The 27,471-nt window shown below is 46.5% G+C and overlaps 1 protein-coding gene across 1 annotated transcript in view; it reads right to left on the bottom strand.

Moving 5' to 3' along the window:
* The window catches only part of neb (nebulin), a gene marked incomplete at both ends in the record, with an annotated part of 72,159 nt that overhangs the window by 14,988 nt on the left and 29,700 nt on the right, over window positions 1-27,471 (bottom strand). The window contains 61 exons of the mRNA XM_084452074.1: window positions 705-809; window positions 916-1,029; window positions 3,298-3,402; window positions 3,766-3,867; window positions 4,004-4,114; window positions 4,345-4,455; window positions 4,717-4,821; window positions 5,177-5,281; window positions 6,269-6,373; window positions 7,044-7,148; window positions 7,240-7,347; window positions 7,529-7,630; window positions 9,060-9,164; window positions 10,296-10,400; window positions 10,582-10,686; window positions 10,807-10,911; window positions 11,134-11,238; window positions 11,462-11,566; window positions 11,681-11,785; window positions 12,253-12,357; window positions 12,479-12,583; window positions 12,705-12,803; window positions 13,090-13,194; window positions 13,453-13,557; window positions 13,716-13,823; window positions 14,095-14,202; window positions 14,404-14,511; window positions 14,661-14,765; window positions 15,422-15,526; window positions 15,752-15,949; window positions 16,340-16,453; window positions 16,608-16,715; window positions 16,857-16,961; window positions 17,187-17,291; window positions 17,564-17,668; window positions 17,957-18,154; window positions 18,398-18,508; window positions 18,717-18,824; window positions 19,019-19,123; window positions 19,255-19,359; window positions 19,465-19,569; window positions 19,704-20,015; window positions 20,190-20,297; window positions 20,533-20,634; window positions 20,888-20,986; window positions 21,212-21,316; window positions 21,499-21,810; window positions 21,919-22,026; window positions 22,207-22,311; window positions 22,575-22,778; window positions 22,974-23,285; window positions 23,573-23,680; window positions 24,067-24,171; window positions 24,361-24,564; window positions 24,707-25,018; window positions 25,199-25,306; window positions 25,702-25,806; window positions 25,995-26,198; window positions 26,337-26,648; window positions 26,826-26,933; window positions 27,335-27,439. Of these exons, the coding sequence (XP_084308200.1) occupies window positions 705-809; window positions 916-1,029; window positions 3,298-3,402; window positions 3,766-3,867; window positions 4,004-4,114; window positions 4,345-4,455; window positions 4,717-4,821; window positions 5,177-5,281; window positions 6,269-6,373; window positions 7,044-7,148; window positions 7,240-7,347; window positions 7,529-7,630; window positions 9,060-9,164; window positions 10,296-10,400; window positions 10,582-10,686; window positions 10,807-10,911; window positions 11,134-11,238; window positions 11,462-11,566; window positions 11,681-11,785; window positions 12,253-12,357; window positions 12,479-12,583; window positions 12,705-12,803; window positions 13,090-13,194; window positions 13,453-13,557; window positions 13,716-13,823; window positions 14,095-14,202; window positions 14,404-14,511; window positions 14,661-14,765; window positions 15,422-15,526; window positions 15,752-15,949; window positions 16,340-16,453; window positions 16,608-16,715; window positions 16,857-16,961; window positions 17,187-17,291; window positions 17,564-17,668; window positions 17,957-18,154; window positions 18,398-18,508; window positions 18,717-18,824; window positions 19,019-19,123; window positions 19,255-19,359; window positions 19,465-19,569; window positions 19,704-20,015; window positions 20,190-20,297; window positions 20,533-20,634; window positions 20,888-20,986; window positions 21,212-21,316; window positions 21,499-21,810; window positions 21,919-22,026; window positions 22,207-22,311; window positions 22,575-22,778; window positions 22,974-23,285; window positions 23,573-23,680; window positions 24,067-24,171; window positions 24,361-24,564; window positions 24,707-25,018; window positions 25,199-25,306; window positions 25,702-25,806; window positions 25,995-26,198; window positions 26,337-26,648; window positions 26,826-26,933; window positions 27,335-27,439 (7,971 nt within the window). The remainder of the gene's footprint in view (window positions 1-704; window positions 810-915; window positions 1,030-3,297; window positions 3,403-3,765; window positions 3,868-4,003; window positions 4,115-4,344; window positions 4,456-4,716; window positions 4,822-5,176; window positions 5,282-6,268; window positions 6,374-7,043; window positions 7,149-7,239; window positions 7,348-7,528; window positions 7,631-9,059; window positions 9,165-10,295; window positions 10,401-10,581; window positions 10,687-10,806; window positions 10,912-11,133; window positions 11,239-11,461; window positions 11,567-11,680; window positions 11,786-12,252; window positions 12,358-12,478; window positions 12,584-12,704; window positions 12,804-13,089; window positions 13,195-13,452; window positions 13,558-13,715; window positions 13,824-14,094; window positions 14,203-14,403; window positions 14,512-14,660; window positions 14,766-15,421; window positions 15,527-15,751; window positions 15,950-16,339; window positions 16,454-16,607; window positions 16,716-16,856; window positions 16,962-17,186; window positions 17,292-17,563; window positions 17,669-17,956; window positions 18,155-18,397; window positions 18,509-18,716; window positions 18,825-19,018; window positions 19,124-19,254; window positions 19,360-19,464; window positions 19,570-19,703; window positions 20,016-20,189; window positions 20,298-20,532; window positions 20,635-20,887; window positions 20,987-21,211; window positions 21,317-21,498; window positions 21,811-21,918; window positions 22,027-22,206; window positions 22,312-22,574; window positions 22,779-22,973; window positions 23,286-23,572; window positions 23,681-24,066; window positions 24,172-24,360; window positions 24,565-24,706; window positions 25,019-25,198; window positions 25,307-25,701; window positions 25,807-25,994; window positions 26,199-26,336; window positions 26,649-26,825; window positions 26,934-27,334; window positions 27,440-27,471) is intronic.

Genomic DNA, 27,471 nt, shown 5'->3' with positions numbered 1-27,471 from the left:
GCCGTGGTGCGCGATGCCATGTCCTTTGGGCTTCGGTTTTAGTGCAGCTCAGAGAGCGAGCGAGAGGGCGAGAGAGTGAGGGAGAGCTGAGCTACAGTGCCTGTTGAGATGGAGAGATGTCTGTGGTAGAGGTGAAGGAGTTAGCAGGATGGTGTTATGATGTGAGTACAGGGCCGGTCAGGCCTGGGTGGGTGGATGGTAGGGCTGCACGATTATGACAAAAGATAATAATTGCGATTATTTGCTTCAAAATGATAATTGCGATTAATAATTGCGATATAATATTAATATATAATAACCAAAATGCTCCCAAATCACGGACGTTGATCCCTTTCTTGCTACTAACTCACTGACCTCGTTTTCGCTCATTTTTTCACTACTCACGGCTGCAGATACTCTTGTGACACTTGTCTTGACCTACTGCTATCTGTCTTCTCAGTGAAATTGCTGCGCACAGCGCACTCAGCGGGAACGCATGTGATTGGTCAGACAGCATAAGCGCCTGTGATTCGTCCGTGTAGTCCTAGCACACTCAATTCAAAGCAAAATTATTAATCACATTAATTGCGGCCTTTTGCGATTAGTTAATTGCGGAGGTCATAATTGCGCGATTTCGATTAATTCACGATTAATTGTGCAGCCCTAGTGGATGGGAGGGGGTGATGGAGAGGGGGAGTGTGAGGGAGGTTAGAGGATATACTTACGGCACTGGACAACTTGCTGGTGCTCAGGTTATGCTGCATGGACAAAGACTCTGCCATGTCAGTCACGGGCTTGTGGATCTTCTTCAGGTCACCCTTATACTTCACCTGGGGGAGGACAGACGAACACACACACCGTCACACACTCACAGCCACTGAGTCCCCCTGACACCGAGCGAGTGCTGCAGGTATTCAGACCTGGGAGAGCACCTACCTCACTAGCCAGCACGGTGGCATCCTTCAGAGTCTGGTAAATCTTACTGTTCTGCAAGTCGTACTGGGGCCTCTTTCCTTTCATCTCCTTGTCAAACTTCTCCTTGTATTTCACCTGTGGGAACAGGCCAAGGTGTGAGAGTGCGCGCTAGCGTCCGTCCGACCCGCAGTCTCAGCGGGCGACGGGGGGATGAACCAGACGCTTTCACACTCGGAGGAAGTGAGGTTAGCGAGGAGAGAGGGAAACGGAACAGCGCAGGTACGGTACGACCAGGGAGCAGGTGGGCCACCTTCTGGGAGGAGCTGGATGATGATGCTTCAGAGGGTTTTGGGGGAAAATGTGATCAGATGACTCAGAGCTTCATCCTACCAGCTCTTCCCAGGAGGCGGGCCGAACACAAACATGGAGAGGTCATATATGCGTCAGCCACTGTTGGTTTGGTCCTTAAGTAGGGCAAGGGCTTTTTTTTTCTTGTCTTTTTATTTATTTATTTTTTACAGATTTAGAAAGTGTAAATTGTAAGCTTTCAAATGATGTGCTTCGCATCGAAATCTGCAAATATTTGAAGAAGATACTGTAAGATGAGAAAAAGTTGCTCAAAGATTCCGAGCTGTTCACACACACCCACACACACACGCACACTTTGCCTACTTTGTTGACAGAATATGACTAAAACTGTTCGTTATATTGAGTGGGTTCTTCGCAACTTCAATTTTCATCTTATGAAAAAAAGGAAAACGGTAAGAAACAAAATAAAAAACGTATTTTGGTCTCTAGCGCATTTGGAGGACTACCAACATCAGGACCAGACCCACAGGGGCTTCACATATATGACAGTACGTATATATGGTTGTGATAAGAGAGGAGAGAGGGATCCTCTTCCAGAGTGTCTGGACTATCCTCCTGAGCTCCAGAGAGACCAGCTGGAGAGACCACATCCCAAACAGCAGGCAGAGAGAGAGAGACACGACCACCTGAAGGATGTGTAAATCCAGGAGCCATGCGTTCAAAATCGATCTTTACGATATGAAAGGGTGACATTTGACACACCGTACCTAACGGTACGAACGTCAGGGGAGCGGACTTTGGTGAAGCACTGGATTTACACATTCCTCACAGCACAGAGAGATAATGCAGAAGAATGATGCAACGACGTGGTCAGCCTGTGACGCCAGGTCATCGGAGAGGACATTCCATACAGGACATTGAGACAGAGACACTGACTGTCCTGGTGATTCACACACATTATGGAGGAGAGAATATCATGGCAAAAAAGTTGAGATTGAAGAAGAATAGTATTTTTCTGTTGCAAAGTATTCTAACTTTTCTAACAGATGGCTAGAGAATTAATGAATGCAAGGCTACCGTATGCTTTTATATGCTGGTTAGCAGGGTGAAGCCAGGGAGATAGCTATAGTCACAGCATGGACACGACAAGGACAACAATAAGAAGTAAAATGGTCAGGTACAACAGGAAGTGTAGCATAGAGAAACTATTAAATGATTTCAGAGATGGGAAAACTATCTTCTTGTGCAGTCTAATGTGCGATAAGGCATACAGCCCCCAGTGCTATAACAAATCAACCAGTCAGTCAGTCAGTCAATAGAAAAGGAGACAGGAAGACAACAAGAAACAAACAGGAAGTAGCAGCCCATCGACTCCCGGGGGGTTGAGGTTGGCCTCCTTACATTACTAGTCAGGGCAGTCATTTTCTTAAGGTGGCGCATCTGTGGGGTGTCGTAGGAGGCTGTTCCATGGAGGGACGGCCTGCCCTCCACCTACACAGACCGCCCAGTGAGATCGATGGATGAGGACAGAGAATGAGAGTGAGAGAGTGAGGATGGGGGGTGGAGGACAGTGAGGGAGGAGGAGGATGGGTGGATGAGGATAGGGGTTGAGGATGGAGATTGAGGGTGGAGATTGAGGATGGGGTGTGGAGGACAGTGAGGGAGGAGGAGACGGAGAGAGGGGTGTACAGGGGGGTGATAGGGGAGTCAACAGAGAATGAGATAAGATAGTCAGGACTGACAAGGACATGGGTATTAAGACATGATGCCTGGAGAAGCACTAATACTACAAGCCTTTAAATGCTAGCTGACTCCACTGTTACCAGAGCAGAGCTACGTAATGTGGTACTATATGCCTTAGTGAGCTTTCAAAAGCTGATCTGAAACTCTGATCAGAGTCTGCGTCAGCTGAGGAATTAAAACCCGTCAGAGAAAAACATCACATTACCAAGAGCAGCGACTGAATCAAAGCGTGAAAGTGGACCAGTAATAATGAGATATGGGAGGGGGTCCAGCAGTGAGGCAGGCCCCAGGGCCGTGCCCCAGGAGATGGCTGGCTGGGGGACAGCGGGCTGGTCAGTCAGTGTACGGTACCTGGCTGGTCAGCTTGGACACCTCGGTGGCCAGAGCGATGTCAGGGCGGTGGGTCAGAGAGCCTCCGCGGCTGGCCTCCTGGCGAGCCTTGTCACGGTAGCCGACCTGAAGGACAGACAGGACACCATCAGGACAGTATCAGGACACTATCAGGACACTATCAGGACATCATTGGGATACTATCAGGACAGTATCAGGACAGTATCAGGACACTATCAGGACACTATCAGGACACTATCGCGACATTATCAGGACATTATCAAGACACTATCAAGACACCATCAGGACAATATCAGGACACTAACAGACTGAACACAGTCTAAAGGTACATTAAAAACACGTTGTGATGCCTGAATTTGCTTCCTTAACTTATATTGCGAGTGTGGTTTGTGCAAACTGACTCACAGTATTCAAACCTACAACCCTGGTGAAGCCAGTTAGGTGAACAGCCACCCTCTTACTACTCACATCGCTGATGAGCTTGGCAGCCTGGGTGGCCTTCCTGATGTCTGGGCGGTCGGCCACAGACGTGTAGTGAAGGGAGGCCTTGGCGTCCTTCTTATAGGCAAACTGGGGGACGAAGCAAGAGAAAATAACACTTAGCACACGTAGAGACTGACAAGACTAGCGTTGATGAGTGAGACGCTCAAATCAAGTGTTTCTGCGGTAGGAAAGCGAGCGGGGTGAGGAGGCGAGGGCGACTCACGTTGCTCTGTTTCTTGGCCACCTCCATGGCGTGCTGCACATCAGGAGGCACGATCATCTGGTTGTACTTGGACTTGCCCTTGTCCGCCTCAAACTTCTCCTTATACAGTTTCTGGGGTGGACAAGATGGGTGGAGGCGGGGGTGTTAAAACCAACAGGGAAATGTCTCGGTCGGAGCCACCATCTGTGACAACCGGACCTTTTCGCTAATATTTGCTGTACTGTATATCTACAGCTGCCTTTAATATTGATGTGCAATGCCCAATGAATTCTATAATTAATGAAGTGTGTGTAATGTGAAGTAAACAAATGAAGTGTTGATGTTGGTGCTACTGTACGGACCCCGCTGATAAGCTTGTTGATCTCCTTGCTGTGGACGGTGTCCCGGGTCTGGGGCAGAGTGGTGAAGGAGCCAGTCTGGTGTTCCTTCTTGCTGGCCTGCTTGTACTGTTTCTGTAGAGGAAAAGCAGGCATGCTAGTCAGGGATCCCATCTTCATACTGTATAGTGACAAACTAATACATGTATTCACAGTATAATCCTGGGTGTAGTATGATGTTGGTTGAGTGTTTCTGCATGTGCTGGTCTTGTACTTTATGGAATGTCTCTTGTATCTGATGTTGTCCACTGTTAATGTTTCTTTTGTACTATATATATGTATATTGGGGGACAATACAAGTTTATCTAAACTGTCATTTGACGTTGGAAATCTTACCTCAGACACCAGGTTGCGTACGGATTTGGCGTGGAGGATCTGGGGTGTGTCCATAACGGGGATGAAGCTTCCCTTACCCTTCTCATACTTCTCTCTGTACTTCACCTGGAAGACGGAAATAAATTCTGGATTAGCACGGTGTACCAAAGACAGAAAGACACCCTGGATTAGCACGGTGTACCAAAGACGGGAGAACCAGCCACATTATTTCTTGCCGTTTATTTTACTTCTGGTAATTGTCGTCGACAATCATTACCAACATTACCTGTGCAAAATATCCTCAGCAATATTGTAATGAGAAATAATTGATATAGTTTTGGCTGTCAACAAACTACAGTGAGCAAATTACTGTTCAGGTTCAGTGTGTATCCAGGGTGCACTGGTACTGTACAGTATATTGATAAAGGTTAATTAAAGGTTAAATAAAAAATAAATAAATTGATGTGAAGGAGGGACTCACATTGCTGGACAACTCGTTATTCTTCATGGCCAGGAGGATCAGCTTGTCGTCCACCACTGGGATCACACAGCCCTTCATCATCTCCTTGTCATACTTGTAGTCAATCTGAGGACAGACACATGGAGATGTATAAACATTAGACCAGCCACAGCTGATGAGAGGTGTATGAACATTAGACCAGTCACAGCTGATGAGAGGTGTATGAACATTAGACCAGTCCCAGCTGATGAGAGGTGTATGAACATTAGACCAGTCCCAGCTGATGAGAGGTGTATGAACATTAGACCAGCCACAGCTGATGAGAGGTGTATGAACATTAGACCAGTCCCAGCTGATGAGAGGTGTATGAATATTAGACCAGTCACAGCTGATGAGAGGTGTATGAATATTAGACCAGTCACAGCTGATGAGAGGTGTATGAACATTAGACCAGTCACAGCTGATGAGAGGTGTATGAATATTAGACCAGCCACAGCTGATGAGAGGTGTATGAACATTAGACCAGTCCCAGCTGATGAGAGGTGTATGAATATTAGACCAGCCACAGCTGATGAGAGGTGTATGAACATTAGACCAGTCCCAGCTGATGAGAGGTGTATGAACATTAGACCAGTCACAGCTGATGAGAGGTGTATGAACATTAGACCAGTCCCAGCTGATGAGAGGTGTATGAACATTAGACCAGTCACAGCTGATGAGAGGTGTATGAATATTAGACCAGTCACAGCTGATGAGAGGTGTATGAATATTAGACCAGCCACAGCTGATGAGAGGTGTATGAACATTAGACCAGTCCCAGCTGATGAGAGGTGTATGAACATTAGACCAGTCACAGCTGATGAGAGGTGTATGAATATTAGACCAGCCACAGCTGATGAGAGGTGAATGAACATTAGACCAGCCACAGCTGATGAGAAGTGTATGAACATAAGACCAGCCACAGCTGATGAGAGGTGTATGAACATTAGACCAGCCACAGCTGATGAGAGGTGTATGAATATTAGACCAGTCACAGCTGATGCCATGTAGAGGCAGTAAAGGAATCCCTAGTGTTCGTTCCAAGTGTCATTTCCTAATGAAGGCGTCACTCACATCACTCTGCTGGAGGTTGACCTTGGCGGCATGGAGGAAGTCAGGTCTGTCTACGGTCCAGATCCATTTGTTCTTGGTGGCCTCGTACTTCTTCTTGTAGGTAAGCTGGGGAGGGATAAGACAACAGTGAGCGATTAATCCATCCATCCATCCATCCATCCATCCATCCATCCATCCATCCATCCATCCATCCATCCATCATTCATTACCTCCGCCCCAGGGACAGCGCAGGGTGAGAGGCAATGTTTTCGGTGCCGTGTGTTTGTACATCTGCCCGTACGTCTGTCTGTACTTTAGCAGGATTACGCAAAATCTACTCAACCGATTTTCACGAAACTCGGTGAAGGGGTGTAGCAAGGGCCAACTGAGAACATATTACATTTTAGAGTGGATCCGAATCACGGGATGGGTACACAAGCTGCCCAAACATGGCCGGCCATTGACATCCATTCATTTTTTTCATTCATAGTCAATAGGGGGAACTGAAACGGCCATATCTCGACATGGTAATGTCACAGAAACATGGGGTTTGGACTGGCAGAAAGCTCTCGACCTTTACGAATGCAGCAATACCAAACATGTCCTGCTCGCACGCACGTGCACACAGAGCCATGAAATGCATTCATGGGAGGAGGTCTGTGCTCTCTGAGCACCATGTCTAGTTCATTTGTGAAATTGTAACCGTGAGGGCGCTAGGACCCAGTAGGGAGCACTGGTTAGGAGAGGGAACCCCTGGGCTGCTCATAGGTGAAAAAAGCTCTTGTGGGAGACTCACGTTGCTGATGTTCCTGTAGGCTTCCTTGGCAGCGCGGATTTCATGGGCTTCAGGGTCCAAATTGATGTGGGCCTTGTTCTTCTCATACACCTCCCTGTACTTCAGCTGTGAGAGACAGGAAGAGACACGTGAAGTCAAATGCATTGGACTCCAGCTAAGAAAGTAGTGTATACGTCAGTGTGGTTGAGGGACGTACGTTGCTGGTGATCTCCTTGACCCGCTTCATGTGGTTCTGGATGGGCGTGTCAAAGGGCAGGGTGTAGCCCTTTGCCTTATTCTTGTGGTACTCCATCTTGTAAACATACTGGAAGAGAATGATGAAATCGTGAGGTAATTATCCCAGCTGAGCACATGACAAGTCTTTTCCAAAGCCTAGCAAGCGTGACAAAGCTATGCATGTGGAAAAATAAGGTATTAGGATACTGTGTGTTTGTACTACTCCCTAATTAAATGAACAGGATAGGACGCAAACGAAGTGGACTCACGTCACCGATCTTCTTGCTGCGCTTGTGGGCCTCATGCTCTGGGGTGTCCAGGATGGAGGTGAACTTGCTCTTGGCTTTCTCATACTGCTCTCTGTACCTCAGCTGAAGGAGGCGTGGAGGTGGGAGGTCGGCAAAGTTAGACACACTCATAGGCACAGTGTAGGGTATGGCTTTAACTGGATCAGTTCTACATTTGTGAGCAGTGTAAGGATAATTTATTATGATTTACTTTTAATCGTGTTATTAATCTTATGGGCTACATGCTCTTATAATATAATAATATATAAAACATGTGACCAACTTCTGTAATATTTACAAAAACATAGATATGATATCAAGCCAAAATAATTATCTGAATTCAAAGCTACAGTAGATGAGAATGTGTATGATGATGATGTGTGTATTGGGGAGATGCCATGCACAAGTGAGTTAAGATGCTTCACTCAGGCTTCACAGAAACATGCAACCAGTAAACAAACTAACAAACAAACAAACAAACACATGGTGACGGTGTGGAGCGTGACTTCCACAGAGCTGATGGAGTGTTTTACGGGAGATGGACAGACACATGTTACCAATATTCAGTTAGAAGACAACTGCAGTTGTTTCCATGTGGTTGGTTTTCATCAGGAGTCGTTCAGACGATGATGTGTATGCAGCAACTCCACAGCTACTGTATGCTACTGTACTCTGATATAGTCTGATATAGTCTGATATAGGCGAGAGAAACCTGACAGGATTAAACATAGACTCACTCAGTGAGTATACTATCAGGAAAGAATATCTATCTTCTTACCCATATTTTATACTGTATAGAAATTGTACTTATTGTGTAATATACTATCAGGAAAGATAGTATATTAATAGTCTGTTATTGAGCATAATCCTGGAGTCAACATTTCACTGTGACTGTACACGTATGTTACATGTGACAAATAAAGAAATCTTGAATTTTGAATCTTGAAACAGTTCTAGTGATTTACAGTATGTGCAAAACTGTGTTCTATTGTGTGAATGTACAGTATGTGAATCTATTGAACTATCTATAGAGTGTGTCACTGACAAGTGTGATGTGTTAAACTACTGTTTTTCTGTGAGGGGGTTACAGGGAGAGGAGAGGGGTCCAGGGATCAGTAGGTGGGTTTTAGAAGCAGGTGATGGATGGGGAGAGGATCGAGGTCAAGATGGAGGTCAAGGTGGAGAGAGGTGAACACAGGTGAGGTAGTCACTGTCAGGAGGAAAGTGTTTCCACAGCTGGTGTTAGCTAGGGATGGGAGGGCTGGTGAAAAGGACATTAATGACACTCTTAAGATCCTGTCCAGAGATGACCCCTAGATTCACCCCCCTGTGAACTCACTGGACTGGTATAGTGTAAGAAAAGTACAGGTCGACGCTCTTGCTTATACCTATCCACCTCCTCTACAGATCTCCACCAGGGTCTGAAGGGGTAAGAGTTCTAGTCTACAGGGGCTTGTTTGTGGACAGGGCCTGGGGCCGAGTGGTCTGGGGGGTCCTCGGGTCTGAAGGTTACCTTACTCCACATGCAGGAGTTGTACAGAGCGGTGAGGATGTCGGGCCGAAGCAGCTCGTTGCAGCCGCTCTTTAGCAGATCCTTGGCTTTGGCTTTATACTTGAACTGTCCACGTCAGGACGCACGCACACACACACACACACACACACACACACACACACACACAGACATATACACACGCAGCATGCCAAGAATGAGGACAAAGCCGTAGACAGGTGAGCGGCCTGATCACGGACTCTCAGGCTGGAAGTTGGATCCTTATCTGTGCCCTTGGGGTGAAGCACCCTGTCCAGCCTGTCTGTGAAAAACATTCCACATCCGGTCTGACTACTGTCCTAGTGACCTTGGATGTGGCAGACACTTTCACTTTCACGGTTTAGCCTTCATCAAACGTTCAAATCGTATTTCGGTCACCGGCAGGGGCTCGCGCCCCGTCAAGGGCACAGATGAAGGTGAGTCCAGCTCGCTCAAAACACCCCAGTGGATGGCATTTGAGCGGCAGAATACGATACACCTGTGTGAGGGAGAAGAACGAGTGAGAGAGAGAGAGAGAGAGAGAGAGACGTGGACGTCGACCGGGGACATCATACAGTACAGTAGCCATGCGACTGTCACCACCGGCAGGCTGGCCGATGACCTCATGCGCTGGGCTCGGGAGCAGGCGTTCCGATTGGCCCACGGGAGGCGGGCGTGGGCGGGGCCGGCCGGGCTTGGGGGAGTGGCATTACCTGGCTACTGTTCTTGGCCTCTTTAGCCATGAGGCCTTTGGGATCATCCAGAATAGCAGTGTACTTAGACTTGCCCTTCTCGTAGGCTTGCCTATAGGCTCTCTGCTCAGAACATCAAAAGGGAGTTAAAGGCAAACTGCCAAAGAAAAGTTCCCTGTGACATTTACACACTTCAGGGAGAGAAAGTCAGGTTAAACAGCGTGAACAACAGTCAAGTCAACAGAATGAGCAACATTATGACGAGAGGAAAGATCTGCTGCTGAGAAAGAAATCGTAGTTGTAATTTAATATAGCAGATATGATCAGAGATGAGGAACAGAAATCCAACTATCCATCTGACATTTCAGTATCATAACGGCATTGTGATCATAGTTTACCTTTCAGAGCTGAAAATCCAATAGTGATGCACAGAAAGAAAACACAGTCCACTCGTTACGGTATCTGATGAACAAACGTATCTAATGAGCATGAACCTGTATAGATGTGAGGTAAAGATCCAGTGACTTACATCGTTGATGAGAGAAGAGGCGTTCTTCGCGGCTTGGAAGAAAGGCGTGTCGCAGGTGTACTTGAATTTCAGTCTGTTCTTCTCGAAAGAGGCTTTGTACAGTCTCTGTTGCCGGGGGGGAAACACAAAAGTGCAGTTACAGGAGATGTGGATGATCTCGAAACGATGACGAAATCCAACACAGACGCTGTAGATATCACAGACCTTTAAGGTATCGTGTTATTCTCCGTCAAGTAATGCGCATGCTGTGTATCACAGACCTTATATGGGTTTCGGGATGTCTTACCTCACTGTACAGAGCTTTGTTCCTCTCAGCGGTGACCATCTCAGGGGTGTCCCACACGTAGCAGCCGATGCCCTTCAGCCAGCTCAGATCCTCTTTGTACTTGATCTAATGTCGGAGCCAGAAAGGGTCGAAGGTCGCATGGCCGTACTGATAGAAACGATATTCGAGGCCGATGTGATCGATGTTATGGAAGCTTTTCTTTTTAAGGCGGTGGGTCGTACTCACGTTACTGACGGCGTCGCCGACGATCCTGCTGTGGAAGAACTCGGGGCGGTCAGGGATGGACCTCCACAGACCCAGAGAGTTGATGTACTTCTCCCTGTACTTGACCTGTGTAGCGGAGAGACAGACAGAGAGATTCAGACACGAGATAGATCTCACTGTACCTGTACAGTGTCAACCTTTTAAATAGACCAAAAATCACTCAAAAGGACATTAATAAAATCTATGATAAAACTAGACAAAATTTGCAAAAGTGTATTCCGGCCAGTACAGTGACCCCATTCCCTGAACAAGGCCCGGGAAAATTTTGATCTGGATGTGGACACCGACCTCGCTGATGTCATCAGTGACCTTGCGGTGACAGACGATATCCAGGGCGTCCTTGGCACAGTGGTAGTGACCCTTGGCCAGCTCAAAGGTCTCCTTGTAGCGCAGCTGAAGAGAGAGAGAGAGAGACGGTCAGAGAGAGAGAGAGAGTCCGCCGCATCGAGGACCGGGACAACCGGCCCGTACGAAGTACAGCCCCTTCATCATGTAGAACAGCACCATCCGAATGCAATTCTATGTTTTAAATTCTATTATCACCTATTACACATTCACTTCGACTGCGTTGTGATTTGTGTGGAGGTTTGGGCCACTTCGGGGGGGTGATACTCACATCGCTGGCGTTGAGGTAAGCCTTCTTGGCACGTAACAGGATGGGCGTGTCACCGATGGAGGTGTACCTGTGCTTCATCTTCTCATACTGCTTCTTGTATTTGATCTGAGGGGAGAAACAGTGTCACTATACCATGTGTAGAGCACCGGTCGGCTAATATAGGAGATCTGAATGAAAGGGCTACCTCAGGCAGAGGAGAAGAGATTTAAGAGGACTTACATCACTGACGACCACCTTCATCCGTCTGGAGTGGTCCATGCTGGGGGTGTCGATCTCGGCGGTGAAGTGGGATCTCTCTTTGGCGGCCAGGTCAGTGTACTTGTACTGTTGAGACCAGCACCACAAACAGCGGGTCACCTTTATACAATATACTCTCTAGTACAGTCTGAATAACGAGCATTTGTTTCTGACTCGTGACTTTCCACTTTTTTTTTAGAGAGGCAGACATCTATGCATATTGAATACAATTTACAATTTCACTCATTTACAGTAGAAGAGCAAAGTGACATACGATGTTTGTGAGCTAGTACCTTGCTCAGGGGCACAACGGTAGGTAATGATTGTCAAGTAGTCTTGGACCAGCTACCTTCCAGTAGTCAGATCCACGGAGCTGCCTGCCTCCCATGAATTAGACTGACTGACTAACTGACAGCAGGTTAGGGAGTCAGTAGCCATGAGTAGTCAGTAGCCATGAGTAGTCAGTAGCCATGACTCATTTAACTTGACTAAATGACAGTAGCTAAGGGAGCCAGAAGCCAGTAGGGGTTCAGCCATAACTCATTTGAACTTGCCTTGTTGGTGAGCTGCTGGGCCCACTTGACCCTCTGGTTGTCCAGGGAGTCCAGAGTGCTGGTGCACCTGGACTGCTCCAGGAAGGCCTGTGCTTTGTACACCCGCTGTGGAGGGGGGACAGGAAACAGGAAATGAAGGTTACACGTCCGGGTCACACGGAGATCAGCGAGTTCACAGTTAAAACCATAATGTGGGAGACGACGATCATGAGGTCAGCTGACTCACTTGGCTCATGTGGCTCTTCAGATCGATGATGCGCTGGTACTCTGGCGTGTCCAGGACCACGGAGAAGTTGGCGTGGTTCTTCTTGGCCTCGATTTCATAGTTGGTCTATTGTAGGGAGATATGATATCGAGGTATTTTAAAGGTTTCTGTGTGACTAGGTCATACATAGAGCAGTTGCGTTCCGACCGTAATGCTGATGAGCCAGAGCGCGGGGGGGGGCGGTTACCTTGAACTTGGTGTCGTCGCGGATGCGGACCATCTCGGGGGTGTTGTACAGGAAGCAGCCCATGCCTCTCAGCCACTGCAGGTCCTCTTTGTACTTCAGCTGTGGACGGGATCACAACACAGACATGACGGCCGCATCACTGCTGCGTGTATCAATACGCCTTTTCCCTCTGTGAACATGATCATGACGATCGCTAATCTCCGAGCCTGAAGTGAACCTACATCATGGTATAACAACATTATAATACGTTTTAAGAAACACAGCCACATCTTAATCGCCTGTCTTTGTAAAGGTAGTAGGTAGTAATAACATTAATACTTAATAAAAGCCGTATTACGAGTTAAGGTAACATTAACTAATAGTTGTAGTAAATGAATGAACGCACGTCGCTGTTGAGCTCGTTGACATGGTAACAGTGCATCAGCTCAGGGGTGATGGGCATGGAGATCAGCTGGCCTCTGTTGCTGTAGTACTTCTCCTTGTAGCACAGCTGTAGCAGGGGACAAAGAAGAACCATGCATATGAGCCAGGGTGTATGGGGTGCAATGATACAGTGATATGTATGGTGGGACGGACGGACAGACAGACAGACAGACAGACAGACAGACAGACAGACAGACAGACAGACAGACAGATACTTTATTTACCCATGAGTGTAAATTGTTGCAAATTGTTGGAGTGATACACCAGTGCCAGACATGAGTGGCACATGGTGGGGTGAGGGGGAGGTTCAGAGAGCGCTACTCACGTCGCTGATGGCCTTCTGGGTCATCTTGACCTGCCTGATCTCAGGGGTGTCGTAGGTGGTGTGGATCTTGTCCTTCTCCTTCTCATACTTCTCATGGTATAGGCGCTGCGAGACGGAGGGAGAGAGGAGAGAGAGAGGGAAAGAGAGAGAGAGAGTGGTGGAGGGGGGTGTTAGACCGGTATCACCAACTGCCTTTAGTGAACACAGTTATGTTTCTGATATAATAGTCTTAATGTATTGGTAGCAGCGGTAGTGAATCCTACTTGGTTGGTGACCAGGTTGGTCTTCCTGATGTTGACGAAGTTGACTCCCTCCGGGTCCAGGGTGTAGGCCTTGGCCTTCGTCGTGTCGTAGGCTTCCCTGTACTTCACCTGAACACGACAAAACACAACGCTGGCTCAGAAACATCGTCAAGTCACGTGTCCCTCATAACAAGACAACAGAGTGGGAGAGGCGGGCGGCGAATCAGGTGGTTTCTCTCAGTTCGTCCGTTGGGTTGCCGGCTTATGAGCGCATTAATGTATCGTGGTAGAGGTTCTGGGAGTCGTACGGTCATTCCTCTAGACCGACGTAGCCAGGCCTGTGACTGGTGGTCTCAGATAGCCGGCTGGGCTCACCGGCCACCCGGAGCGCTATACTTACGCTGCTGGTGACCTTGGTGTTCTGCTTGGCCTGCAGGATGAGAGGGGTGTCTTTGGGGAGGGAGTACCCAGTGGGCATGAAGTTCTTGTTGGCTTCTTTGTAGAGGTTCTGGCAAGAGAAAAAACAACAACATGGCGATTCAGTACAAATTCAGACCCAGCATCAAAACCAAAGGAAGTGGTCACTTTCAAAAAGAATTATGAGCAGATGTCGGTTAAAAGGTGACGCTGCTGGTGTTGGGTGACAGGGTTGTGCTTTGAGCAGGACGGTTGATCTACTTTTGTGTGAGAGAGGGGCATGCTGTCTTACGTCGCTCTGGATGTAGTTGGCCAGGCGCGCCCTCTCCGTATCCAGGGTTACAGCCGGGGCCGTGTTGGTGCCCTTGACCTTGGTGGCGTAGTCATGGCGATAGTTGAGCTGTGTGCGGCAGAGGAGAGAGCGGACAGGTGAGGATTTCATTGGGAGGAGGAGGAGGAGGAGGAGGAGGAGGAGGAGGAGGAGGAGGAGGAGGAGGAGGAGGGGACAGCAGAAGGCCAGCGGGGAGAAGGTTCCCCGGGGGGACTCACGTCGCTCAGGTTCTGGGCGCTCTGCTTCGCCGTCTCGTAGACTGGGGTATCCATGACGACAGAGTAGTCCTTGAAGTGCTCGATTCCCTTGGCTCTGTATTTTTTCTGGAGGTCAAGAGACACACAAACACACACACACACACACACACTCATCAGTATCGACATATAGATTTGATCAATCAGATGACACAAAGGGCATTGGATGAAACGCTGAAGACGATTAGAGGATGAACTGAGAGAAAGAGGGAGGTGGATGACTGGGTAGAGAGAGAGAGAGAGAGAGAGAGAGAGAGAAAGAGGGAGGTGGGTGACTGGGTAGAGAGAGAGAGAGAGAAAGAGGGAGGTGAGTGACTGGGTAGAGAGAGAGAGAGAGAGAGAGGGAGGTGGATGACTGGGTAGAGAGAGAGAGAGAGAAAGAAAGAGAGAGATGGGTGACTGGGTAGAGAGATAGAGAGAGAGAAAGAGAGAGAGAAAGAGGGAGGTGGGTGACTGGGTAGAGAGAAAGAGAGAGTGAGAGAGAAAGAGGGAGGTGGGTGACTGGGTAGAGAGAGAGAGAGAGAAAGAGGGAGGTGGGTGACTGGGTAGAGAGAGAGAGAGAGAGAGAAAGAGGGAGGTGGGTGACTGGGTAGAGAGAGAGAGAGAGAGAGAGAGAAAGAGGGAGGTGGGTGACTGGGTAGAGAGAGAGAGAGAGAGAGAGAGAGGGAGGTGGGTGACTGGGTAGAGAGAGAGAGAGCTTGTGAAAGGTGTAGGATGAGTCTCACCTCGCTCTGCAGGATGTCGGCCTGCTTGCAGCGGATGATTTCAGGCGTGTCCCAGGCGTAGCAGCCCATTCCTTTCAGCCAGTTCAGGTCGTCTTTGTAGAAGATCTGAGTAGACGCAGCAAATCAGAAACAAAGGTACTCAGCTACATCATAGCGTTTGCGTACTAGATTTCAATGCTGTCTGTCATGAATCCAACCAAAATGACTCCAATAATCATGCTTCATGGAAGATTCCTGATCACAAGTAGCCTGATGTATAACTGACAGTAAAGGCTCCTCTGATTGGGCCAGTCCTCTGAGGTAAAGACAGGGTACAGGAGGACCACTCACGTCGCTGAGCTGCTCGTTGACCTTGCGCGCCTGGGTGTACATCTGCATGTCGGGCAGGCAGATCCACTGGTGCAGGTACTTCCTGTACCCCACCCCACTGATCATGGTCTGGGTGTTGCGGGCGGAGATGATCTCCAACATGTCCGGTGAAACGTGGTTCTTGGCCTTGGTCTTCTCATAGTCCGCCTTGTACAAGCGCTGCACACGGACAAACAAAAGCAGATATTGCCTGAGCCTTGGAACCAGAGACAGATTTAACCTGGTCCTGGACTACATTTATATTACAGTCATTTAGCAGACACATTTGTCCAAAGCGACTTACAAACATTAGACTAGACTCATTTCTGGACTAGAGGTTAGAGCACTTTCGAAGGAACACAGCCATTGAGGACGCAGTTTAACTGTACATTTACATTTTTCAGTCATTTAGCGGACGCTTTTATCCAAAGAGACCTACAATAAGTACATGTGAGTATGTGAACAGTCAGTAAAGCCTTCAGCCAGCAGTCATGGTGCTAGAGAATCTGTGCGAGACAGGACTGAGATGTGCTTCATAGAGAAGGAGGCAGACGAAGAGGCTGGACTCACGTCGAGGCAGAGCTTCCCGGCCTTCACACAGCGAGCGGTCTGGGGATCGTCCTCCAGGTTTTTGGGCACGCTGTAGAGGGACTTGAACTTCTCGTAGTCCTCCTTGTACTTCACCTGGAGTCCGAGAGAAAACGTCATTCATTCGCGAGCGAGTCGGCCGCTCGTTTACCGATCCCAACATTTATTGGGTGGCAAACAAAAACACAAGACGGGATTTTAAATTGAACCCTGGAGGCGCGAGACGAGTGGACTTAGCGGTTGAACTCACGCTGCTGAGGATGACCTTCTGCTGTTTGGCGTGACTCAGAGCGTGGGAGTCTGACGGGATATTGTACGACTTCGCTTTGATCTTGTCCCAGGCGGCTGAGTATGCTTTCTGTTGACACAAATACACAAGTTAATCAGCCAGCAAGCCTATTACAACAACGGCCTCTGAGGTTAGATGTGTAGAAAGATAGAGGTATACAGTAAAAGAGATAATAGAGATATGCCAGCTACACAGTAGATCCAGACTTACGTTGCTGTTGAGTCCCTTGAGGTTGTAGCACCTAGCGTAGTCGTAGGTGTCCAGGATTGTGGTGTACAAGTGCTTTTCCTTATGGTAAGCTTCCCTGTAGTTCAGCTGGGGAGAAAGACAGCACATGTTTTCATGAGTGAACAAATGAATGAGTGAGTGAGTGAGTGAGTGAGTGAGTGAGTGAGTGAGTGAGTGAGTGAGTGAGTGAGTGAGTGAGTGAGTGAGTGAGTGAGTGAGCGAGCGAGATAAATGAATGGATGAATGGATGACTAAATAAATCGATGAATGAATAAAAAAAACTGACACAGTGTGAAGGATTTTCCGGTTTACCTCGCTGGCCCAGGTGTGGCCCAGGATAGCGGTCACGTAGACGGGGGTGTCTGTCACGATGGAGTAGTTGTTGAACTCCTTCTTTCCCTCCGCCTTATACTTGAGCTGCAAGGAGAAGAGACAACAGAGAAATATCAACAATTCTCCCTAAACTGGAAACGTTTCTCTCAACAGTCTTATTTAGCACCTCCATTTTACAGTGTTACATTGTTTTGGTATAATTCTATGACTTATGCTATTGTTAAATCCTTAAATCACTGCAGAACGGTCTTATGGTCGACCAATGCCTACTTAACACTGAGCTGATAATCAGGTAAATGAGATAGTGACAGATAATGATCAGAGGTGGTATCTGCCCTCCCTCTCCTGTTACTCACATCGCTCTGAAGCTCGTAAGATTTTTTAGCGCGGACGATCTCAGGTGTGTCCCAGGCATAGCAGCCCATGCCCCTCATCCAGTTCAGGTCTTCTTTGTAGAACACCTGTGAGACGAGGGACAGTTAGATCAGACAAGAAGTTACTGCACGTGTGAGTGTGTCCAGATATGGAATCGGTGGTGTCCGAGGATTTTGTTGTTGTATAGCTGTAGCTATGTGTGTGTGTGTGTTTGTGCGTGTGTGAGTGAGTGTGCATGCACGTGAGAGAGAGAATGTGTGTGCGAGTGAATGTGTGTGTGCGTGTGGGTGAGTGTGCATGCGCGTGAGAGAGAGAATGTGTGTGCGAGTGAATGTGTGTGTGTGTGTGTGTGTGTGCGCGTGCCAGGAGCCTACATCGCTGAGGATCTCGTTGGTCCTGCGGGCTCTGATGATCTCCTCCTGCTCGGGGTGGCAGGTCCACTGGTGCAGGTAGTGACGGTACAGAACGTCACTCAGCATGTCCTGGGATTTCTTAGCCACCACGTTCGCAATGACGTCCGCCGGCAAGTGGTTCTTGGTCTTGGTCTCATTGTACAACTTGTGATAATCCCTCTGTAAAGCAGAGAGTGGTACGATTGTGAAAAAAAGAGTGTGATAGTTTATCAACCTGAACGAGGAAGGTGAAGGTTCAAGCTTCAAGTTTCAATGAAATCCTGGTTGATTTGTAGACTACATTTTTAATGACACCTACAGTTTCCATTACGCATGTCATGTTTTTTTAATTTGTATATATTACTTATTTTAGATTGCGAACGTATCAATGAAAACCTGACTATGGTCTTTGATAAAACTCACCAGTCCCTTGGCCTTCTCCTGGGCTCCACAGCGCATGACCTCAGGGAAGTCCACCATGGTGTTAGCCTTGTAGTGACCCTTGGCCTTCTCATGGGAATCGTGGTATTTGACCTGGAAAGGTTGGAGTTGGGTAGAGGAGAACAGACATAAGCACGCGGGACACGACGCCGATATAACCGGAATGCCACAACGGAAGAGGACATTTTCCGGGATTTTCACCACGTAGTCCAAGAAGCTAGGCTCCCTCCGTCAACTAAGAGCGCGGGCGGAATCGGCTGGCGACCGTGATGCGCGAACGGGGAGGTGGAGATAGACTCACATCACTGATGATCTCTCTGCTCTTCTTAGAGACAACCAGAGGAATGTACTGATGGTTCAGCTGGTAAGAGGTAGCTTTGCCTTCGTCCCAGGCCAATTTGTAGTATTTCTGCAATCACAACAAAACACCGATGTTAGAAGGCTAATTGACGGACCAGATGCCCAGGTACGCGTAGACGGTTGGAAGTGTGACAGGTACTTAAAGCATGCCAGGTGCACACATAATTGAGATATTTAAAATGTAAAGATAGATGAGTGAATCTGGGTGTTGAAGGGGTTGTAGTTGTCCATGCGTGATCTTACCTCACTGATGTTCTTGGACACCTCCCTGCTATGAGCCAGCTGGGGCGTGTCCTCAGAGCCAATGTAGTGACCCTTCTCCAGGTTGAAGGTTTCGTGGTACTTCAGCTAATGGCACCGCAGTAGATGAATGAAGTAACAAGTCAGGAGGAATACATGATACACAAAGGCTATCATCAGTCAATTTTTCCATGAAATTAATTAAAGGAAATATGAAAGTCGACAGGAAACGAGCTTACATCGCTGAGCTGCATAGCATTTGTCTTGGCCAGCAGGATCTCAGGACTATCCACAATGTGTGTGTACTTGGAGAAGTTCTCAATGGCACCCTTCTTGTAGATCCTCTGCAGAACACAATAGAGATACGCGGTGAGAAAGATACACACAAGCAAAATGGATCCACTGACGAGAAACACACAGAGTGGCTGAGTTGTGATACAGGAACTTACATCGTTGATAATCTGCTGGGCCTTCTTGACTTTGACGTGATCCACAGAGTCAGCTGCCATCCAGCCACAGCCTCTCATCCATTCCATATCGGCCTTGTAGACAAACTAGGAACCGGAGGAAGAGGCACACAGCGCGTACAGTAACTACCTAATGTTAGGTTCTGTAATTATCAAACTCATGTCGCTCCAAAGCTCGTAGGCACTCAAGGGCTTGCATGAGATATGTTCTTGGAACTTACGTCACTACGTATTTCATAGACCTTCCTGGCCTGGACAACATCGTTAGAGTCTGGCAGACAGGTCCATTTGTGGAGGCGGGTTCTGTAGTTGTCGTCGTTGACCTGGATCTGGCATTTCTTGGCATGCTCAAAAGCTAGCATGTCAACTGGAAGATGGAACTTAGTTTTGGACTTGTTGAAGTCCTTCTTGTACAGGGCATCACTGGCAATCTTGGCTGAGTTCAGAGCCAGCATGAGTAGAGGGTCGTCCTGGACGCTGAGGGCACCAATGTGATGGCCAACCTGCTTACGATAGCCAGCCTTGTACTTGTGCTGTGAGAGAAACCGAGAAAGGAAAAAACTGTAAACACAACTCATTCATCACTGTCCCCCACCCGATGATATCACTGTTTTATAATAAGTATCCATTAAATAAGCAAATGAGTAAAAGTGACTGAACATGATGATCAAGTCACATATTTCTTTACACCTCGGTCTCATACTCACCTCACTCTGCACTTTGGCGTTGTGGATGCACTGCTTGATGGGTACGGCATCTCCAGGCATGAAATAGCCAGTGGCCTTGATTTTGTCCCACTCTTTAGTGTACAGTTTCTACAAGAGAGGAACAGACATGTAAATTTAGCTTCATAAGGGATGACATCACAAACAAAAAAATTAGGAAATCAAGTATGTAGGAATTTGACTGGGAGATAGGCTAAATTATAACTACGAATAGTCGTAGAAAACAGGAATTTATTATTCATCAAGACAAATCAAATCGCATCAGGTTCGTACAGGACCATCTTCTGTAAGTGTCTGAGAGGAATGATCAGGAGAACTAACTTACCGGGTGAACGCTCTTAGCCACCTCTCTGGCTGTGGCCAGGGTTGGGGTGTCCGACAAAGAGTACTTGGTTTTGTCAGTATGCCAGGCCGCACGGTACTTAGCCTACACAATGTCAAGGAGAGAGAAGACACCGTTCAATGAGAGGACTCGGTGCTACTCACCTAGAGCCGGGCCTGGAAGGGCTTCTCCACTACACACTCACAAAGGCAGTGAAGTGGATCTCAGATTATGTAAAAAATAATCATAAAGACAACTGATTGATTGTCTGCGTGATACTGAGAGCCTGAGAGTAAGGGGTTTGAGTAAAAACAACAGGTTATGTGTTTATTACAAAATGGTCAATGTCCGCACTCACCTCATTGAGGACATCAGCTGCATTCTTGGCACAGACAAGGTCCATTCTGTCAACGGGGGCAGTGAACTTCTGCTCATCCAACTTCACACGGTAGCCTCTCTGGAACACAATGACATCAACAACAACATCAACAACAAAATCAAGAACGGCAAGCATTTGAAACTATTTTAAGGTTTGTTTGATTAAGATCAGAGTTTGCACTATTGCCACTGTTCCATTGCGTTCATTGCACTGGGAAAGCTAAATCAAACGCACCTGGAGAAAGAGACGGTATTTGTCAAATCTTGGCTATTTTACCCAAATCTGACAACAGAAGAAACTTACATCTGCCAGGATCTTCTGGGCGTGCTTCACCTTCACCACGTCCACAGACTCATGTGGGACCCAGCCACATCCGCGCAGCCACTCCATGTCAGCCTTGTACACAGCCTGGGGAAGGAGTCAACAACAAGGCGTTAGTATTAGTCTAAACTACATCATATTTATACATCATTGTACAGTAGTACTCAGCAACACCAGTTAATGTGTCACTGGGTACATACAGTAAAACAGCCACAGTGTACTGTATCAACATTTCAATAAATACCATGGTAATAAAAATGTTAACTCACATCGCTCCTAAGATCGTATGCTTTCCTGGCCTGGACAACATCGTTGGAGTCTGGAAGACAGGTCCAGTTGTGCAGGCGAGTTCTGTAGTTGAAGTCGTTGACCTGGACCTGGCATCTCTTGGCCAATTCAATGGTCAGCATGTCCACTGGGAGGTTGAACTTGGTCTTGGACTTGTTGAAGTCTTTCTTGTACAGGACATCACTGGCAATCTTTCCTGAGTTCATAGCCAGCACGATTAGAGGATCATCTTTGACGCTGAGGGCACCAATGTGGTGGCCTTGCTGCTTGCGGTAACCACTCTTGTATTTGTACTGAGAAAAAAATAAATAAATAGGGAACACATAGTTAGGAACAATAGGATAGCTTTTTTACAAATTATCTTTTAAATGAAATGGTCACGTTTGGTTAATTTCTCTTACGTCACTAATGATGTCTCTGGATGCTCTGGCCTTCAGGACAGCGATGGCATCCTCCTTGATATGGTAGGCCTTGGCCTTCTGGGTGTCCCAGTCCTTAGAGTACAGTTTCTGTGGAGGAAGAGATACAACACAAAAGGTGAGTGTCTGGGACTCAAACTGAAGGGTCAAACAATGACATCAAATGACCCTCCGAATAAATGATAATGTCGCAGCCAACTGTGCATGTATTTAACTAAAGAACTCTCGTTTTCGAAATGCTGTAACAGCCGATTCATAAGTTAAACTTACGTTGCTGATGTTGATAGCATTGGCCTTGGACAGGACAACGGACGGGATGTCAGGTTGGAGGTGAATGGATATCTTGTCTTTCTCCCAAGCTGCACGGTATTTCCTCTGTGAAAGAAAGAAAGAAAGAAAGAAAGCAAGAAAGCAAGAAAGCAAGAAAGCAAGAAAGCAAGAAAGAAAGAAAGAAAGAAAGAAAGAAAGAAAAAGAAAGAGCAACAATAATAAACAAACAAGAAAATGTGTATGTGTTATGGATCAATAAGTATCCTTACATTTCTACAAAGGTGTGATTGCTACAAAGCTGAAGTACTACTAGGGGTGGGTTGTTCTATAAGCTCAGCTACTCAAGCAAACAGAGGAGGAGAACTCACATCGCTGATGTTGTCAGCATTCTGTTTGGACAGGACAATTTCAGGGAGGTCGACCGCGCTGGTGAACTTGACGGTGCTGGGGGGCTGGCGATACAGTCTCTCGTTTAGGATGGCTTGGGCGTTCTTAGCCTTGACGACATCCACAGAACCCGCAGGCAACCAGCCACATCCCCTTAGCCACTCAAGATCAGCCCTGTACACCGCCTGAAAAGAAGAAAAAAAACTGATTCAGCTCAAGCCAGCAATCATAGAAGAAGAAGAAGAAGATGTTTCCGGCACTATCGTGCTGATGGACGTGGGGAGCTACGCTTGCTCCTTCCCTTGTAAAGTCAACTAATTTTGAGTTATAGAGGTCAATTTGTATACCTAGAAATTAGACCATATTTTATATGCACTTACATCACTGCGAAGATCGTACACCTTCCTGGCCTGGACAACATCGTTGGAGTCTGGCAGACAGGTCCAGTTGTGCAGGTGAGTTCTGTAGTTGAAGTCGTTCACTTGGATCTGGTTTTTCTTAGCCAGCTCAAAGGCCATCATATCAACGGGAAGGTTGAACTTGGTCTTGGTCTTGTGGAAGTCCTTCTTGTAGGTAAGGTCACTAGAAATCCTGGCTGCATTGGCGGCGAGCATGAGCAGAGGGTCATCCTGGATACTTAGGGCTCCAATATGGTGTCCACATTGCGCACGGAAGCCGGCCTTGTACTTGTACTGAGAGTTTTCAAAAAAAAGATATATAAGTATATAAATAGTTAAATTTATTAAGAAATGTTATTGCAGATACTTGTCGGCTTAAGAACGAAAGACTGTGAACTGCTTCTGTCAGAGCAAAGTATGCCGACGTACATCACTGATTGTCTCTGCCAGCCTTGGCAGAGACCTATTCAACATCTAGATTTCACTTAGAATAATGTATCTGTGTAAATGATTCATTGAAGCAGACCTTTAACAAAACATATTTTGATGGTAAAATGAGTACTAGTATCTATAGCACTTACATCACTGATGATCTCTCTGCCGTGCTTGGCAGCTTTTATGGCGACAGCATCAGATTTGAGGTCAATAGGCTTCCTGATGGACTCCTCAAAGCCTTGCCTGTACAGTTTCTGCAAGGGAAATAGAGGTCAGATCAGAGATCACACTACCCATGTCAGTACACATTTTCAAGGAAAAACAACGAGATGAATCAAAGGAGTAGACTCAAACAAACCATATCCTTTGGACAAAACATTACACACCAGAAAGGTTACAAGACACTGCAAATGAGAATCTTTACAAAAACAAGTGGAAATAGCTATTACAAGATTTTCAAACATTGTCATGATGTCTTTAAAGATTGGGTCACACAACTATATTAGAACAATGAGAAATCTACAGTACAGCTTCAAATCAAGTCTGCCTTGGTCACACATCCACTGTTGAAAATATGAGAAACACAGTAGAAGTAAATATCATAAGAGGACATAGGAGGAGGAGGAGCAAGAGGACCTACCTTGCTCATGTTGAGAGCGTTGGCCCTGGACAGCACAAGTTCAGGCAGATCTGGTGTCACATGAGTTTTGATCTTGTCGGCTTCCCATGCCGCCACATACGCTCGCTAAAATACAAGAAAGGATTGGTGTTTTAAATCATAGTGACAAAATTAATTTTATTTTTTACAATCAGGAAATTTCATTTGAAATAATATATCTACAAAGGAGAAAATATCACACACCCTGTAAACAAGATCCATGAATCCTAACCCTAGCCCTATACGTAAATAGGCTAACAGGAGAGAGTGCTGTACCTTGTCCATGATCTGTGCATTGGCTTGAGCCAGGGCGTATGGCATGCCATCGGTTTTGGCTGTAAACTTGTAGTTGCTGGGGTGTGTGCGGTATTTCCTCTCACTCAAGACCTCTCCAGCCTTCTTGACCTTCTCCACATCAACTGAGCCAATGGGGACCCAGCCTGTGCCCTTCAACCATTGTAGATCAGCCTTGTACACAGCCTGATCATGATATGGAAAGAAAAAAAAGAGGGCAAACAATCAATTACACAGTACGTTTTGGATGAATGATCGATCCATTCCTCGTAAGGTACTGTAAGGTGTGCCCTACACCTTAAAAGTTCTGAGAAATCTTGGAACGTACGTCACTGCGCAGATCATAGACCTTCCTGGCCTGGACAACATCGTTGGAGTCTGGAAGACAGGTCCAGTTGTGCAGGCGAGTTCTGTAGTTGAAGTCGTTGACCTGGATCTGGCATTTCTTGGCCAATTCAATGGTCAGCATGTCCACTGGGAGGTTGAACTTGGTCTTGGACTTGTTGAAGTCCTTCTTGTACAGGACATCGCTGGCAATCCTGGCCGAGTTCAGAGCCAGCACAAGCAGAGGGTCGTCCTGGACGCTGAGGGCACCAATGTGATGGCCAACCTGCTTACGATAGCCAGCCTTGTACTTGTACTGATGGGCGACAGAGGAAGAGATTAGATAAAAGTTTAATGATATCTCAGAGTTCCATAATTCAGCATCTAGATTTCACTTAGAATAATGTATCTGTGTAAATAATTCATTGAAGCAGACCTTTAACAAAACATATTTTTATGGTAAAATGAGTACTACAGTAGTATCTATATCACTTACATCACTGATGATCTCTCTGCCGTGCTTGGCAGCTTTTATGGCGACAGCATCAGATTTGAGGTCAATAGGCTTCCTGATGGACTCCTCAAAGCCTTGCCTGTACAGTTTCTGCAAGGGAAATAGAGGTCAGATCAGAGATCACACTACCCATGTCAGTACACATTTTCAAGGAAAAACAACGAGATAAACCAAATGAATCAAAGGAGTAGACTCAAACAAACCATATCCTTTGGACAAAACATTACACACCAGAAAGGTTACAAGACACTGCAAATGAGAATGTTTACAAAAACAAGTGGAAATAGCTATTACAAGATTTTCAAACATTGTCACGATGCCTTTAACGCTGGGGTCACACAACTATATTAGAAAAATTTGAGATCTACAGTACAGCTTCAAATCAAGTCTGCCTTGGCCACACATCCACTGTTGAAAATATGAGAAACACAGTAGAAGTAAATATCATAAGAAGACATAGGAGGAGGAGGAGCAAGAGGACCTACCTTGCTCATGTTGAGAGCGTTGGCCCTGGACAGCACCATTTCAGGCAGATCTGGTGTCACATGAGTTTTGATCTTCTCGGCTTCCCAGGCCGCCACATATGCTCGCTAAAATAAAATAAACGATGGGTGTTTTAAATCAAAATGACAAAATAAATTTTCTTTTTTACAATTGTCGTAAAATTTAATTTGAAATAGTATATCTACAAAGGAGAAAATAACACACACACTGTAAACAAGATCTATGAATCCTAACCCTAGCCCTATAAATAGGCTAACAGGAGAGAGTGCTGTACCTTGTCCATGATCTGTGCATTGGCTTGAGCCAGGGCGTATGGCATGCCATCGGTTTTGGCAGTAAACTTGTAGTTGCTGGGGTGCGTGCGGTATTTCCTCTCACTCAAGACCTCTCCAGCCTTCTTGACCTTCTCCACATCAACTGAGCCAATGGGGACCCAGCCTGTGCCCTTCAACCACTGTAGATCAGCCTTGTACACAGCCTGATCATGATATGGAAAGAAAAAAAAGAGGGCAAACAATCAATTACACAGTCAATTTTGGATGAATGATCAATTTCTCGAAAAGTACTGTAAGGTGTGCCCTACACCTTAAAAGTTCTAAGAAATCTTGGAACGTACGTCACTGCGCAGATCATAGACCTTCCTGGCCTGGACAACATCGTTGGAGTCTGGAAGACAGGTCCAGTTGTGCAGGCGAGTTCTGTAGTTGAAGTCGTTGACCTGGATCTGGCATCTCTTGGCCAATTCAATGGTCAGCATGTCCACTGGGAGATGGAACTTGGTCTTGGACTTGTTGAAGTCCTTCTTGTACAGGGCATCACTGGCAATCTTAGCTGAGTTCAGAGCCAGCACAAGCAGAGGGTCGTCCTGGACGCTGAGGGCACCAATGTGATGGCCAACCTGCTTACGATAGCCAGCCTTGTACTTGTACTGATGGGCGACAAAGGAAGAGATTAGATAAAAGTTTAATGATATGTCAGAGTTCCATAATTCAACATAAAGATTTCACTTAGAATAATCTGTGTCTGTGTAAATAATTAATTGAAGCAGACCTTTAACAAAACATATTTTGATGGTAAAATGAGTACTAGTATCTATAGCACTTACATCACTGATGATCTCTCTGCCGTGCTTGGCAGCTTTTATGGCGACAGCATCAGATTTGAGGTCAATAGGCTTCCTGATGGACTCCTCAAAGCCTTGCCTGTACAGTTTCTGCAAGGGAAATAGAGGTCAGATCAGAGATCACACTACCCATGTCAGTACACATTTTCAAGGAAAAACAACGAGATGAATCAAATGAATCAAAGGAGTAGACTCAAACAAACCATATCCTTTGGACAAAACATTACACACCAGAAAGGTTACAAGACACTGCAAATGAGAATGTTTACAAAAACAAGTGGAAATAGCTATTACAAGATTTTCAAACATTGTAACGATGTCATCGCCTTTAAAGATGGGGTCACTCAACTATTTTCTAAAAATGAGAGATCTACAGTACAGCTTCAAATCAAGTCTGCCTTGGCCACATATCCACTGTTGAAAATATGAGAAACACAGTAGAAGTAAATATCATAAGAGGACATAGGAGGAGGAGGAGCAAGAGGACCTACCTTGCTCATGTTGAGAGCGTTGGCCCTGGACAGCACCATTTCAGGCAGATCTGGTGTCACATGAGTTTTGATCTTGTCAGCTTCCCATGCCGCCACATACGCTCGCTAAAATACAAGAAAGGATTGGTGTTTTAAAT

Source organism: Borostomias antarcticus, assembly GCF_949987555.1.
Source record: "Borostomias antarcticus genome assembly, chromosome: 17".
In the NCBI taxonomy this organism is placed as follows: domain Eukaryota; kingdom Metazoa; phylum Chordata; class Actinopteri; order Stomiiformes; family Stomiidae; genus Borostomias; species Borostomias antarcticus.
Note: the sequence above shows the minus strand (reverse complement) of the source record. Positions and strands in the feature narration are given on the sequence as shown.